A 16323-nucleotide genomic window follows, 5' to 3' on the forward strand; every position below is an offset into this window, starting at 1 on the left:
ATTTAGATTAAAGCTGCAAAAATTAGTTTAAACCGATTTTTTTTATCGCCTTGTTTGTCACATTTGTCACATTGCGCCATGTTCAGCTGTGTTGTCGTGTATTATTTGACAATTATCCTAGTGTCAGTCATTATTTTGTATAATATCGTGTTGTTTAATTTTTGGGAGTAAGTCTCGTTTTTTGCAGTTTTTTATAGTTTTTTTCTTAAATTGTACTTCTAACCACAAAAAGTTCTTTTAAGAACTAAATTTTCATGATTTTTTACTGCATTTTTTGAAATGGTGGATTGAAAATATGCCGAAGCCTTTAAACAGTCGAAGCAAAGCGCTTGTAGCTTCCCTGATAAAATATTTTGAGCGCGAAAGTGACAATAAAGGTCCTTTATTACCCTTGAATGCAGTCAGAGAAGTAAGATTGATTGGTAAGCACATTATACCACTTTCAAGTTATTTCTACTTATCTCAATTTGTAGCAGATAGCTGCTGCCTTAAAAAATATATAAAAATTATATACTAAATATATATTGTCTGTCACTTTTAAATTAAGATTCATCTCATAAATCCTTCACAATCTGACAGCGCTGTCGCCATCGCTTGTCACTCAAAGTTGATGACGTACATCGGAAAATGTTTTAAAATTTCTATATACCGATTTGGTCATCGAAACCGTGCGGTCTGGATTTTAACGTGTAAGACAGTGATGTAGACAGCTTAATGGAAAATCAAATGTATTAAAAAGAGATAAAAATTGGGTCGACACATTTCTTCTATGCGGTATTGCCGGACTTTGCATCAAAATTTCAAACCGCACAAGTCCCTAGGCGTTTACGAAAAATGTTACATCTAGGGTCGGAACTTTATTTTTCACTATTAGTTACTCATTTTACTACAGTTGTAATAGATTATATTTAGTTTAGATATATTATCATCATTTCAGTAACATACATGAAAGTTTTTAAAATAGCGTAAAAAACCGGCAACGTAAAAAACGTAAAAAACCGGCAACACTGTATGCCGCTTTTGATTTTGCCTCTCTGTCTGTCAACCGGTCATTTGTATTATTCTCTGTCACACGCATTAAAATCCAGACCACATGATTTCCAGTGTAGATAAAATGATAATTTTGTAAAACTGAATAATCTCTGTCAGTTCTCTAGACTGTCTTCCGTTTTAATTCAGTTCAAGCAAAACGTTTTTTTTTCGTCAACATACAAGGTTCTACTTGATACTTTTTGACTAAACATGTATGATATAATGATAAAACGTTATGTGTAGATGGGGCTTTAGAAACCAATCTCACAGACATTCAAAAACAAATGATCAAGCTAGCTTAGACTTGAAAAATATTGTAATTTATAATTACTTTTCTGCTTTTATTCAAAACTAGCTTGATGATAAAAATTACACATACTTTACACTATGTAATCCAATGACAATAGAATACAAGGACACGTAACGCCAATATACGTACGCCATTTTTTTGGAGGTAACGAATGACTCATCACTAATCAGCTGGTTATAAGCGACAATTTTAACGATTTTTAATAGTTTGTGTGTAGTAAACTTTGTATAAACTTTATTACAGTGGTGATTAGTTGTTCAGCTTACAAGTGTAAAAGCCGCAGCAATAAAAAAGAGCGTTACGTTTCATAGGTAAATAAAAAGTTCACTCCACTTTTTAGCGTTTTCTTATTGAATTCGATAATTATTTTTCTGATAATATAATTATTTTATGTTATATACGTCGATACTAGTTTTGTATCCTTTGTTAACATTTTAATACGTTTTTTTTTCGTAATTAACTAATATGATGCCACCGCATAACACCATAGGCGTAGTCAAAACATTTATCAAAAATATAAATATCTCTTCAAGCAGCTAAGTTGAGAAAAATATGTGCCACGGCACTGTTTGGAGGTAAGGTAACAATTTGATCTCGGGTGTTATTAGTCCTTGTATTCTTTAGTCGTTGATGTAATATAAGAAAGATTTTTATTCTAATTGAAATAAAACTGCCAAAAAAATTCTTGTTTCCTTTTTTATTAGCACGAAGGATGCAAACTTCAGGTAACTTAGTATAATTGTTCTGTTATTATCAAATTCATATTAAATATGAAAAAAAACTATTCTGTTTGTTTCTCTAGGTACAATAGATTTAACTGAAATCAAAGAAGTAAGATTAGGTAAAAACTCGAAAGACTTTGAAAAATGGCCTGACGAAGCCAGATCGAAGGAAGCCAAAAAATGTTTCGTCGTATTTTACGGAAACGAGTTTAAATTAAGAGTTTTAAGTATTGCAGGTAAGAATAATAGTTATTATTTCAGAGATATAAGTAAACCTAGAGGGGTTCTAAAATTAAAGTCATCATATTTTGAGTCAACCAACGAGGGAAGAAGGCAGAAAAAAATAGCGGATATATTTTTCAAGAATAGTACTGACGCATTATGTAATTTTTACATAAAAAAAAGCCTCAGAATAAGCTTCAGAAAACATTTATTAAGGCTAAACTTATTAAAGAAATAAAAATAAATGTTTCCGTTAAAAAGACAAAACTAAAAACTTTCAAAAAAATAATGATACCTATAAAATATTCATTCTGCCGAAAAACTCGCATACTTTTAGGAAGACTTTTTTAACAAAATATTCGCCGGACCCCGTCATACTGCATTTTGTAATTACTACAGTCTGACAAACGGATCTGAAACAACGGGGCAACGGTAAGGGGAACGCACTTTTCTAAAAACATGGCATTATCATATTGTTTTACTTTAAATGGATCTATGTTTTGTTAGGTGATTTCCTAAATACAGTATGTCCCCGGATTGTGTTTACAAGAGGAAAAACTTTTTTATTATTGACATTTTGAGAAAAATGCATTCTTCATAAATATTTCTGCTTATAAAATGGTTAATCCAGTTTAGAGTTTTTCAGATTTCCATACCGTTAAAGAGAAAATTAATAAAACATGAAAATATTGTTACATTTTTAAATTAAAATTCTATCAATCACAATCCATCAAAGAATGAAAATGAAATTATACAGGGTGGCGCACCTCTTTCGCCTCGGTTGATTATACGAAAACGGAAAGATGTAGAAACAAAATATTTTATGGGTATATGTGGAGAGGTAATGTGCACAATTTAAAATGATTTTGAAATATACAGGGTGTTTCAGAACTAAGATCCATACCAAAGTTATATTTTTTCTTATGGAACACCCGGTATTTTATTTAATTTTTGGATTCTTGAGCCCAAAAAAGGTATTTATTATAAGTGTTAAATATGTTTAAAATTTTTGGTTTTTGAGATATTTATAGATATTTAAATTTGCAGGCTACAATAGAATAGATTATTAACATCCTGTACATTACTTTTCTCAGAATTAATTCTTGTGCTGAGTTTAAAGGTAGAGAAATAAACTTTACAGAAAAATGATGTTTCTTCCTTAAATGTATACAGGGGTATCAAAAATTGCTGGTCTCTTTTAAATATTTATTTTACATAAAAACTTCGTTATTTCAAATGCAACACTATGTATTTTTTTAAATAAGTCGAAGCAGATTTAAATGTTCTTTCAAACTATATTAGGGTTTTCTATACCTATCTGGCTCAGATTTTGAATAAAAAGCGATTTATCGATAAAATTGTAATCAAGATGGCTAGTGTTGTCATGGCAAGTTTCTAGTGACAGTCAGTAGCTATTTTCAAAATCGAAATTAGTTTATGGACTTATTTAAATTTATACCAGTTTACTTTTATTTAATTTACCTACAATAGTTTAATGAATAATATTTTTTAAATATGTGTTTATTATTCTATCAAGAAAAACGAAGAAGTAGTTCTTTGAGTTATTTTACGATGACTTGTAGATATATGGATTTTCTATAAAAGAGCCAATTACGGAAAATTCATTTTCTTCACTTCCAACGATAGGTTTCTGCCTAATAGTTTTTTTTATAAACCGCACTACCAGCTCTGCGAAATAGGACAAGAAGTTTTTTTTAAAGAAACGCTTATCAGGAAGATTTCTATTTGGATATCTTTGAGCATAAGCCCTTGAGGCCAAGAAGCAATTTTCCTCACAAAATAATATCACTAGTAACATATCTATTCGTTCGGCCAGCAGATTCTGCTTTATTTTTCTTGATGAAGTAATGAATACTTACTTATTAAACTATTGTAGGTAAATTTAAGTAAACTGTTATAAATTATAAATAATAATGTACATAAACTAATGTCGACTTTAAAAATAGTTACTAACTGTAACTAGAAAATTGCCAGGGCTACACCAGCCATCTTGATTGCAATTTTATTTAAAAATCGCTTTTTATTCAAAATCTGAGCTAGATAGGTATAGGAAACCCTAATATAGTTGATAGATTTGAATCTGCTTCGATTTATTATAAAAAATACAGGATGTTATATTTGAAATAACGAAGTTTTTATATAAAATAAATTCTTAAAATTGGTCAGCAACTTTTGATAGCCCTGTATATATTTAAGGAACCAATACCATTTTTCAGTAAAGTTTATTTCTTTACCTTTAAACTCAGTATAAGAATTAATTCTGAAAAGTAAGGTACAAGGTGTTAATAGAGTCTATTCTATTGTAGCATGCAAATTTAAATATCTTTAAATATCTCAAAAACTAAAGATTTTAAATATATTTAACCCTTATAATAAATGTTTTTTTTTTGGGCCCAAGAATCCAAAAATGAAATAAAATACCGGATGTTCCATAAGAAAAAATATAACTTTTGTATGGATCTTAGTTCTGAAACACCCTGTATATTTCAAAATAATTTTAAATTGTGCACATTGTCTCCCTACATATACCCATAAAATATTTTGTTTCTACATCTTTCCGTTATCGTATAATCAACCGAGGCGTATGAGGTGCACCACCCTGTATTGCCATAGAAACTCTTCTTGATTTTTAAGAATTCACCTATATTTTCATGTTTTTTTAATTTTCTCTAAAACGGTATGGAAATTTGAAAAAGTATAAACGGGATTAACCGTTTTAGAACAAGCAATGTCAATAATAAAAAAGTTTTACCTCTTGTAAAGACAATCCAGGGACATACTGTATAGTATTATTTGTATATACAGGGTGAGTTTTCTAAGATGTTCTCTATGGGTATCTCGGAAACTACTGGAGATAAAGAGTCGGTTAAATGGGGAAAGAATTGCAGTTTTTGGGGTCATAAATATGCGCCTTTCAGATTTTTGAAAAAGTTGATGGCTTTCTAGATATTTCGAAAAAAACAAGTTTTGGCTATTTTAAAAATGGTCCCTAACTCCATTATAATCTATTTTAGACAAAAAGGTTTCAGATAAAAGTTGTAGCTAATCACATCCTTAATGAGCTTGTGTCCTACTTTTCTTTCTAAAGTCTGTCATTTTTGACATATGACGCAAACTTATGTTTTTTTTTAAATGGAAACCATAGTTGGCCATGGCTTCATAAAAGCGCCATTTTTTAAGATTTTCAGTGATATAAACTATAATATGTTTTTTTTTCGAAAAAATACTGAGTTATAGCCAATTCTTATAATTTTTAAACAATTTCACTTAGTTAGCCATGAAAACAAGTTCAATCGTCGTTGCTTTCAGAAATGTCAAACTGTCACATCCAAACTTTGTAAATTAAAATAACCAAAAATTGTACCTATGAATTTTTCAAAGGAAGGAAAGCGTGTAGGATTAGTAGTTCAACTTTTCTTGGCCATACATTTTCGAGGATACGTTACATACGCTTTTTAGAGAACGGTTTTCAAGACATGTTCGAAAAGTTATGATTGAAAGTCATATGATTTCAACATGACTTTCATTATGACACTCCTCCCCATAATGAAAAAAAAATTAAAAATTATTTATATCAAAATTATTTAAACTCAAGGATAGGAAGAGGTGGACCAATTGCATGGGCCTCCTCGATCACCTAACCTATCCATTTAGATTTTTCTTAAGAGGTATATTTTTTGAATATTTTCTAAAATATCTGTGGTAAAACTGTATGTAGTGATATTATTTTTTAAGTTTAAGTTTGTGTAATGTAAATTGTAAAGAACTGTTTAATAAAATATTGTATCTTTTATAAGTCAAAACCCCTATAATAATTAAATAAATAACATAATAAGAATACTATACCAACTAAGTGAAATTAGTCAAGAAAGTTAAGAATTGGCTATGACTCAGTAATTTTTCGAACAAAAAATATATTATAGCTTATATCGCTGAAAAGCTTAAAAATGACGCTTTTTATGAAGTCATGGCCAACTATATATGGTTTCCATTTAAAAAAACATAAGTTTGTGCCATATGTCAAAAATGACAGGCTTTAGAAAGAAACGGAGAACACAGCCTCATTAAGGACTGTCTACAACTTACATTAAGTACGGACTGGTATTAAGGACTGTATTAAGGACTGTATTAAGGACTGTCTACTCTACATTAAGGACTGTCTACTCACTGTCTACAACTTTTATCTGAAAACTTTTTGCCTAAAATTGATTATAATGGAATTAGAGACCATTTTTAAAATAGGCGAAATTTGTTTTTTTTTAAATATCTAGTAAGCCATGAACTTTTACAACAATCTGCAAGGCGCATATTTATGACCCACAAAACTGCAATTCTTTCCCCATTTAACCGAGTCTCTATCTCCAGTAATTTTTGAGATACTCATAGAGAACATCGTAGAAAACTCACCCTGTATAATATATAGAAAATGTGTACTGATTATAAACTGCACAAATCAAGTTAAATGTATAAAATACAATATAATAACACCGCCACTGGATATTTCATTAGTTGTCAACATTTTTACAATTTCCGCGGAGGCGTTTAAAATTGGTAGTACAAATGACCAATACAATACGAAAATGTCATAAGCATGGTTACCCCGTGGCAACTAAACGTGAGAGAATCTCCACCAATCAAGTTGGTTGAATCCGGGATGCCAAGATGAATTTCTCTCAGCGTTTCCGGTTTACAAAAAGCCTATGATAACTTAAAAAGAAAATCCAGAAAAGATCCAGTGGTTTTCAAATTTTAAGTGAAAAACTATTTTTTTTTTAACTTTTAAACTAAACTATCTCGTTTATTTTGGACTTATTTGAAAACTGACAAAAAGAAAATATGTTTCTTTTATCGAGATCTACCAGCCCTGAAAATATTTTTCCCTCATAATGACGGGCATCTGGTCACTATCTAAAATATAGTCTTTCTAATGAGTCATTGAATAGTTATTTAAATTCAAAATTAAATTGGTTTGTATAAATTAAATGTAAAATCTAAAATAATGTGCCATCTGTAAGTGTTTTTTAAGTTCTTCATTCTTGTTCATTTCACTTTTAATGTACTAATTTTTTGGGCGTTTCTATGTTTACTTATTTCTCTGATTTTTTTATACAAAAGAAATTTGAGCATTCGCTTTAATTATAATTCTATTTTTTAAAGCCTTATCTGAAGAAGAACGAAAATTTTGGGTAAAGGGATTGAACTATTTAGTGAAGGATACTGTAAACGCATCATATCCTTTGCAAGTCCAGAGTTGGCTTAGGAGGGAGTTTTACGAAATGGAAGGTCAACGAGAAACGTAAAATTACATTTATCAAATAAAAGTGTATTTTTTAAACAAATTCTTTTCTTAGGATAAACTTGAGAGATGTGAAGTTATTTTTATGTAGAGTTAATTATAAGATTCCTACAAGTAGACTGAGAGAAATTTTTAACGAAGTCGACACGAGAAGACGCACTGAAATTGGTTTTGACGACTTCAGTATTTTATACCAAAAATTGATCTTAGATGAAAACGTAAAACTTTTTTCCGGAGTTTTCTCAAAAATAATAATTTTAAATTATTTTGTTTTAGAATGTGATAAATATTTTTGATAAAATCCAACAGTATTCGTCGACTTTACAAAATGTCAGCTTTCAAGAACTTCAGAGATTTTTGAAGGACGAACAAAAAGACGATTTGGGAAACGATAGAGAGGCGATTAGAAATTTTATTTGTGATTTTTTGAGGGATCCACAAAGGTAAATGACCTGTTATTTTATTTTTCTTCTGTTAAAAGGAGATATATCTGAAAAATTAATGAAATGTTTATTAATCAATTTTATTAGTTACAATTAATAAAATTAAAATATATATAAAATGAAATTTATTAAAACATTTTATTAAAATTTATAACACTGATGTTAAGTGATGTTACCTACAGCAAATTCAAAGACTGGTCTTTAAGATACATAATTACAAAAGATATATTTTTGTAAAGGTTTTACATCCTGTAAATTTAAAACTATGCATTTTCGCACTTTATTTTATAGTTTTTTTTATATTTTAATATGAGGAGTCCATAGTACTTTTAAACTAACTGTAACTGTTTTAAAGGTTGCTGTTAGACTTGGATTCAAGCAAATTATTAAAATTGCATTTATCTTATCATGGAGGCCGGCAAAATATAAAGAGAAAAAGTCAGTGGCGCACAGTTTTTTTTAGAAAAATATTTTAGTGATAACCCATATACACTTGTAAATCTTTCGACACTTTTTTAGCATTAGAATATGTCAAGTTTATAGTAACTTATACCCTCAATATTTCATTCGAATTGCTAAAGGTACTTGGAAGAAAATAAAAAAAAATAAATAAAAAAATGAAAGCCTTTTACCTCCTACAGCTACGAAACAAAATACAATTGAATCTATGTTGATATAAAAATTAAATCTTGCACATGTTTTTTCATGTCATTAATTGCACATGTTTTTTGAAACACGCTGTGTGTCATTTACTAAGAATTGACTTTGTAAAAAATCTGTTAAGAAAAATTTGTAAAAAATTATTTAATTTTTGAAAAAAATAAAAAGGGTCTAGATATAAATCTATTATTTATTTTTTAGGAAGTTTTTTTTGTACATTTTTATTAAATATTTCTATAAGTATCCAAGCCAAGCAGAAATTATCATTAATTATATTTCAAAGACTACTGTGACGCCGTTTTTTCGATCACCTTTTTCGGAATTTATATTTCTTTTATTTTTGTTTTTTGGTATTTTTAGTTAAAACTGTTTGATTTTTAGGGACATTCAGGAGCCATATTTCACCGTGTCCGAATTTCTAGATTTTCTATTTTCCAAACAAAACGATTTGTGGGATTCACAGAAAAATGTGGTTTATCAGGATATGACGCGTCCAATGAGTCATTACTGGATCGCATCGTCTCATAACACGTAAGTCATTGTCGTATAATCTCTCCAGGCAGCGCTTTAAATACAAAGGTTAAGGAAAGAGCATATAAACAAACTCAGATGAATCGCGATACAGTAGAAATCAGAAGTTTTCGGCTCTGTATTTCACGCCGTCCCGTTTACAGTTCATGTTGATCGCATTAAAATGATATTGAAATTGTGGCTTTGCCCATAATATTTAAGTATTTTGATTTATACTGTGCAGTTATTGAAATTACAACATTTTCATCTATGAAAGTTTTGTGATGTAAGTAACGCGGTTTCAGGTTCGGTGTTGCCATACTTTACATAATAACTTAAAATACAGGTACACAAAAAATATTCGAAATATTCAATTAAATATTCTCAAGAATATAAATAATTTTTAAAGATTTAAAATATTCGTCATATTTTATTAAGAATATATGTTCATTATACTATAGCATGCATAATTTATGATGATATTTTGTGGAATTAAAATCAGTATGGCAATAATGGAAGTCTCCTAGAAGTCGCACTTTAAAGGGACGAGGTCACTGAGAGCCTAAGCCAAAAACGTTTCATCTTTTGCCGGCTGTCCCGTCTTTGTAGCCTTTGGTAAAACTATGCTCGCTACCGTAGTTGAACTGTTCTATAATGCAAATTAGACCTAAGATATCAAAATGCTTTTACTTTTTTTATTTTTTGTTTAGAATTTCCACAAATTATATATACTTCCTAACAATTTTATTATTATTATAAATAATTTTTTCGTATACTCGCTATTTAAACCCGTGTATTTGTATATGCCGGTTGTATACAATATTCTCCGATGGTGGCAGCACCGGCGGAGAATGCACCAAGCCTATACAGGGTGCTACAAATTCGAGGTACGAGCATTGGATCTCGATAACCATAATAGATACGAACATGGTTAAATTGGGGCAAAATTGCGCTTTGGGATGTTAACCCAGATGCCATCAAAAAAGTTTTAAAAATTTCAAAGATTTCTGAGTTTTTTGGAAAAAACGGATTTTTTGAAAATCGATTTTATTTTTTCCTGTCGTTACTTTTTAGAAAATCAAAAAATTAATTGCACACTCTCATAGCCACTTTATCAGGTCTATCGGATAGTATTTTTAGATTTTCAAATTAGCTGATAATTTGTGAGATACAAAGGCCAACTTATTTGTTTTAAATACGGACCTGCATTTTTTTCAGGTTTTGAAAGAACCCGGCTTCTGCGTACAGTGATATGCCACACTTAATATATTTTTTTTGTTTGGGGTACCCTAACAATAACAAAACTATTTAAATAATTTTTAAAATAATTTTAAGTCCGGCTCTGGTTTTTAAATTATTTAATCTGATTATATTCATCGCAACAATATTGATCAGCGCTAATTAGCATTGAATAAGAAAAATCGAACCAATTGAAAGATTCAAATAATAATATCTAGGTCAGCAATTTAAAGATATCATTTTTAACATTTTTTATTGTAAATTTGAAATCTCAGTGTACGAACTAATAATATACATAGTATTAATCGTAGTTATTATAAATACATCAACTTCTACAAACTAGTTTCTAATGCTCTACATGTTCGAAAGGGTTATCACTCTCCATAACACACAAATTTATTTTTCGTTCAATCTTATTTATATCTCTATGAACATATCTTTTTCTTATACTTCCGAATGCATTTTGTACTCTTTATTGTAAATGTTGAAATGTATTGATTTCACTTTTACAAATGACTTCAACTTTTGCGACATAATTCGGAAAAAGCCGAACCGCTCCGAAATTATCAAAAGCTTTGGAGGGCGACTATTGTAATAGCGCCAAATAGTATTTACATTATCCTTATGGGCACTTTCCAATCTAAACTTGTTCCTTTTATCTATGATCCAACTATAGACATATGAAGAGGGCCGGCGGTGGTATTCAAAGTTTGATTAGAATTAATTAATTAATCGATAAAATAACTAAAATAATAGGTTCGTTCCAACCGTTCTCGGTACGGTATCGTTTATGCGCAGTGGAGAAAATGCGTTCCAACCACGAGAGAATCGTTTACCGAACGATAACTTTTGCGTTCCAACCAGAGTTGTAATCGTTTGTGAACCGGTTCCGGAACGGTGATTTCGATACCAGCTTAAAGGGAGAATCAAAAGATCTGACCCGCGTATACTATATGACAGCGTACGCGTACTATATGACAGCTGATTATTGTTTTTTTAATTCTTGGCTAATTCTGTATCTAATTTGCCGATCCCTCAAGTTTTATTTGATATTTATCCTTTGTATGCATATTTTAAATAAAGATTTCTCTCTATATTTTTGTACTAAATATGATGAGTGACGACGAAGATGTGATATTGAGCATTGAGCTTGTTTATATCACTGAAGATGATTTAGAACTTTTGCGAAATGAAGCAAAGGTAATTTGTGTCCAATAAAATCCAAACTTCGTAATTTATATCAAAAATATTTTCAACTTGTATTAATAATTAAAAATTAGGTTATGAATTTGATTCTAAAATCAGTTTACAACCCAAAATCAGTTTACAAACTTAATTTTGGTATCGTAACAGAACTGTCAAAGTCGACACATGCGTAGAAATGGGATTCCGATGATCCAAATTATCCTTCTAGAACGATACAAATGTGTGTGTTGGAACGAAGCTAATGTTTTTGCATTTTGAAAAATCCTAGTAAATAAATCTCTACTAAATTTCCTAGTTTCATTTTATGCCCGTAGATATTTGACTGGTGATCAATTTTCATCTGATTCGTCAGTTGAAGCGTACGCTCGGTGTTTGCGCATGGGCTGTCGCTGTATAGAGCTGGATTGTTGGGACGGGCAAGACTGTAATCCATCCATCTTCCACGGACATACACTAACGACAAAAATCAAATTCATCGACGTGATACGCACTATTCACGAGCACGCTTTTGTCACTTCGGACTATCCGGTTATACTGTCTATTGAAGACAATTGTTCCTTACCGCAACAGAGAAAAATGGCTAATAATTTACAGGTAAACTGGTATATTTTTTAAATGTTTCTCTATTTATTTTATTTATGTTTATTTTTTGTTTTTTATCTTGTTGTCTTTTATTTATTCTGTTTTTTTGTACACATAACTTTTTTACCTGTCAGTCTACCTGTTCACTCACAATGTATCTGAAGTAAAACATTGCGTGTTGATGAATAACGGACCGTATTTCTTGAACTTCCATGACGGTATCATTCCTTGACGGTATCATTCAGTTTTACGGTATCCCTTGACGGTATCATTACATCTTTAATGAGCGACCTTTAAAAATCTAATATTTTTGTATAGTAATTTCACAAAATGGTTTGTAGATATTTAATGGTTATTACCAAACATTATTATTTTCACAGTTCTGGATTATCAACTTTTCAAAGGTGTCCTTTAGCTTTGAATCCGTCTTACCTGACAGCTAAAATGTTATGTCTAGACGGGCCTAAGACAACTTTGAAACACTTTTGCTAAGGCGTTTTTAAATTGTTTTCCAAATTAGGTTCATAAAATAAGTAATTGGAACAACGGTAAAACACTAGTAATTTATTATTACAGTTGAGGGTTGGAACCTTTGGTTTTACAACAGCAAAATAAAACACTAATTCACCATAATACACCCGAACACTTTACTTTTGCACTGGGCGCGCGTTTCGCTAACCATGTTAGCATCATCAGCGGATGGACAGTTTTTAATTTTAATCAACTACTGATGATGCTAACATGGTTAGCGAAACGCGTGTCCAGTGCCAAAGTAGAGTTTTTTAGTTTATTGTGGTGAATTAGTGTTTTATTTCACCAGTAGTTTATTAAAATGCATGACATTGAAAAAGAAACATCGTTAAAATTTTTGTTGTAATTTGACGGAAAGATCTAATAATGATAGAATTTTTTTTTTCAAAAAATGTTTGTTGGTAGCTATATCCGCCATAGTATCTTTAGTCCCTCATACACCGAAAGATTCGGCCTGCGGACCCGGCCTTCAGATAAAATTTTGCCTTTGTGAGCCGGACCAAGACTTTGGCGGGCCAGGCCTTTTGCAGACTAAGCCTGTCACAGGCCAAGTGCGCGGACTTGGCCTATGAGGTTAGATTTGTCTAAAAAACGAACCATGGATAACGTCGGTGGACCTGTAACGCTCTTTCTTTTTATACGCAGGTTTTAATACAATAAATATTTATATATATAAAAACTGTGTTGAATTTTGTCCCAAACGAGAATATTTAATCGGGCAAAGATCTAATCGGCAAGCCAAGTCCGCCGACCAAAATACGAGAGTTTTGGTACGTGACAGGCCAAATCCGCAGGCCGGATCCAAAGGCCAGATACGCGGGCCGAATCTTTTGATGTATGGGGGCTATTTAATCATGGATTTTCTCTTTATTGAATATTTTATGACACAAAACAATAATTTAGACTTCAATGCTCTAAAAATCAAAGTTTAATAAAATACTGGTGCAAATACAATTTAAAAACGGCTTAGCGGAAGAGCTTCAGAGTTGATGATATGTAGCCTGATCTAAGCCAATGCTTTAAAAAAGTGTTCTAAAATCACTAGGGGATCTAATAACCGACACCCTTAAATTTTACATGAGATTTCCTATAATGTCCTGAGCCGATGCATTACCCGGTATATTTGAAAAAATAATCCAGTATAAGCATAATTTATAACTGCAACTATCAAATTACTTAACCGATAACCAAAGTTACCGGTTTTGGATTTTACAATATCTTTCTATTGTCTTGTATATTAGGAAGTATTTGGTGACATGCTATTAACTCGACCCTTCGACAAAAACGAATCCGAACTCCCATCGCCCTTCAACCTTCGCCGTAAAATCATCCTCAAACACAAGAAACTTCCAGAAGGTCAAGAAGATTGTTCTTCCTTCCTAACAAAAAGCGAACCTTCTGACACTATGGATCTCAGGTATTCTATTTTTTTTCAGGCTCTATTTTTTTTCAGGCTCTATTTTTTTTCCATATTTTTCCTTAATATAATTAACCACTTTTTGATTTTAGGAGTGCTGTAAGAACCGGTGTTATGTATCTGGAAGATCCAGTCGAAAAGGAATGGACTCCACATTTTTTTGTTTTGAGTCCAAATAAATTATTTTATACCAGTCATTTTAAGCAAGATGGAGATGTATCAGAGAAGTATGATGCTTATTATTATATGTTTTTCATTTTTTTAATACATTATCCTTTTTCAGGGATGAAGATGAAGATGATAATAATTCGTTTTCAAGGCCAAATGGAACAATTCCAAATGAGGAACTTCATTTTAGCGAAAAATGGTTTCACGGCCGATTGGCTAGAGGTAGAGAAGAGGCAGAACAATTGTTGAAGGAGTATTCTTATTTAGGTCAGTTATATATTTTAGTTTTTTTTATTGCAGCTTATCCAGTTTTATTTATAATACCTAATGTCAGAAAATATAATTTACTTGTGATTTTTTTTCAAGCACTAGTCATATGCCTGTGTGGTCTTAGCTACAGAGGCTGTTCATCCATGTATCCTAATCTTATTTCTAAATTATTATTATTATTCTAACATCTCAAATATTATATTTATATCTAGTGTCTCCAACGACAAAATCCTTGATATTGATAGATGTGTCTATCATTTTAATTTCAAAGTAGTTTATTTTCTTTTGCAAAGAAATAAGTGGGTACTGTTGGAACGCAAAGCAGGAAATTATTATATTTTTAAAATTTTATTGGCAAATTATTACTTCAAAGTATATGAAAAAAACTGTACAGACTTGGTGCATTTCAGTTGATTTCAACAAATTCCGACCGCAGCGCTTCAGCGGAAAAAATCTAACAGTGTTGCGCCCAATGGACAAAATGTCAAATAAAAACTTTGCTTTTAATAAACAAAATCCATTAAATTTTATCGAAGATAGTCGAAGGTACTAAAAATTAGCCAAATATTTCAAATTCCAATGCTAATAATATGGAATCATTGCTTAGAACTGATAAGAAAAATAATTTGGTTTTGGTCCGTACATTAAAATTTGTGAGTGCAGCAGATTAACTTTATTTTTTCTGCATTTATTAAATATTTAGTTAGAGTGCCTAACTATGGATTGTAGTTATACCGGTATGTATTTTACTCCGCCGGTTTTACGTAATTGCTGGTAACAAAATTTTAAAAATTTTTATTTGCATATTTTTAATTTTTGTTTTTTATTTAATGTCCTCGTATGTCCTCCACAAATTTTCGTAATATATTACCTCCACCAGTGTTCTTTGTTATGCAACTTTTTGTTTTTGCCCCAATCTGCCCCCTTGTTAGTTATTAAATTTTTTAGATGTCTTCTATGAGATACCCAAAAATATATTATTTGAAGATTGGCTATTAAGTAGTTCAAAGGACAAAGAACACATGATTGTTTTGAAAATAAAAACATTTTTAAATCTAGAGGAAGACATTAAAGACTTAAAACCATTCCGGGTTTAACGGTATAACAACTATAAATTATTGTTACTCAACTTTTCCAGAGTTTTTGAAAAGGTCATAGATGAAATTAACTTTTACATCCAAGTAAAGAATACACTCAGGAAAAATTTTAACTGGATTTTAAAAGTATCTTTTTTTTAATTTCTGGAAAACTAAAAGTATCCAGATTTTCCTAAGAATCCAGAAGTTTATTGAAGGGGTAAAATCGATCCCTATCAAATTAAATCTTGACAAAAAACAAATTTCCCCTGCTTTATTTCAATTTTTTTTCAAAAAATCTGGAAAATACTCTAGCCAGAAATTCAAGAACTCAATTTTGACCTCAAATTCGTGATCCCCGACTTCGAAAACCCCCAGATACCAAATTTCAATCGAATTTCGAGAACGTAATGCTTTTTGTCCCATATGATGGAAACACTGTGCGCCGCGCCGTTTGTTGATCGCATTAAAATAATATTGAAATCGTGGTTTTGTCATAATATTTAAGTATTTTGTTTTTTTTGCTAGTGCAGTTATTGAAACTATAGAATACTCAGGTACGAGGTTTGTGTGATGTAACGCTGTTTCGGGTAGTAAGAAATAAGTGAAAAAGAATTC

The 16323-nt window shown here is 30.8% G+C and overlaps 1 protein-coding gene across 2 annotated transcripts in view; it reads left to right on the forward strand.

Moving 5' to 3' along the window:
* Window positions 1–16323, forward strand: part of LOC115878143 (1-phosphatidylinositol 4,5-bisphosphate phosphodiesterase gamma-1) — a 92130-nt gene that overhangs the window by 4300 nt on the left and 71507 nt on the right. For both annotated transcript variants that reach the window (XM_030894522.1, XM_030894521.1), the window contains exons 3-11: window positions 2145–2300; window positions 7465–7603; window positions 7659–7821; window positions 7880–8046; window positions 9088–9237; window positions 11976–12255; window positions 14016–14191; window positions 14284–14418; window positions 14475–14626. In XM_030894522.1, coding sequence (XP_030750382.1) covers window positions 2145–2300; window positions 7465–7603; window positions 7659–7821; window positions 7880–8046; window positions 9088–9237; window positions 11976–12255; window positions 14016–14191; window positions 14284–14418; window positions 14475–14626 — 1518 coding nt within the window. The remainder of the gene's footprint in view (window positions 1–2144; window positions 2301–7464; window positions 7604–7658; window positions 7822–7879; window positions 8047–9087; window positions 9238–11975; window positions 12256–14015; window positions 14192–14283; window positions 14419–14474; window positions 14627–16323) is intronic.

Source organism: Sitophilus oryzae, unplaced genomic scaffold (assembly GCF_002938485.1).
Source record: "Sitophilus oryzae breed Bouriz unplaced genomic scaffold, Soryzae_2.0 scaffold_1500_pilon_pilon, whole genome shotgun sequence".
NCBI classification, from domain to species: Eukaryota; Metazoa; Arthropoda; class Insecta; order Coleoptera; family Curculionidae; genus Sitophilus; species Sitophilus oryzae.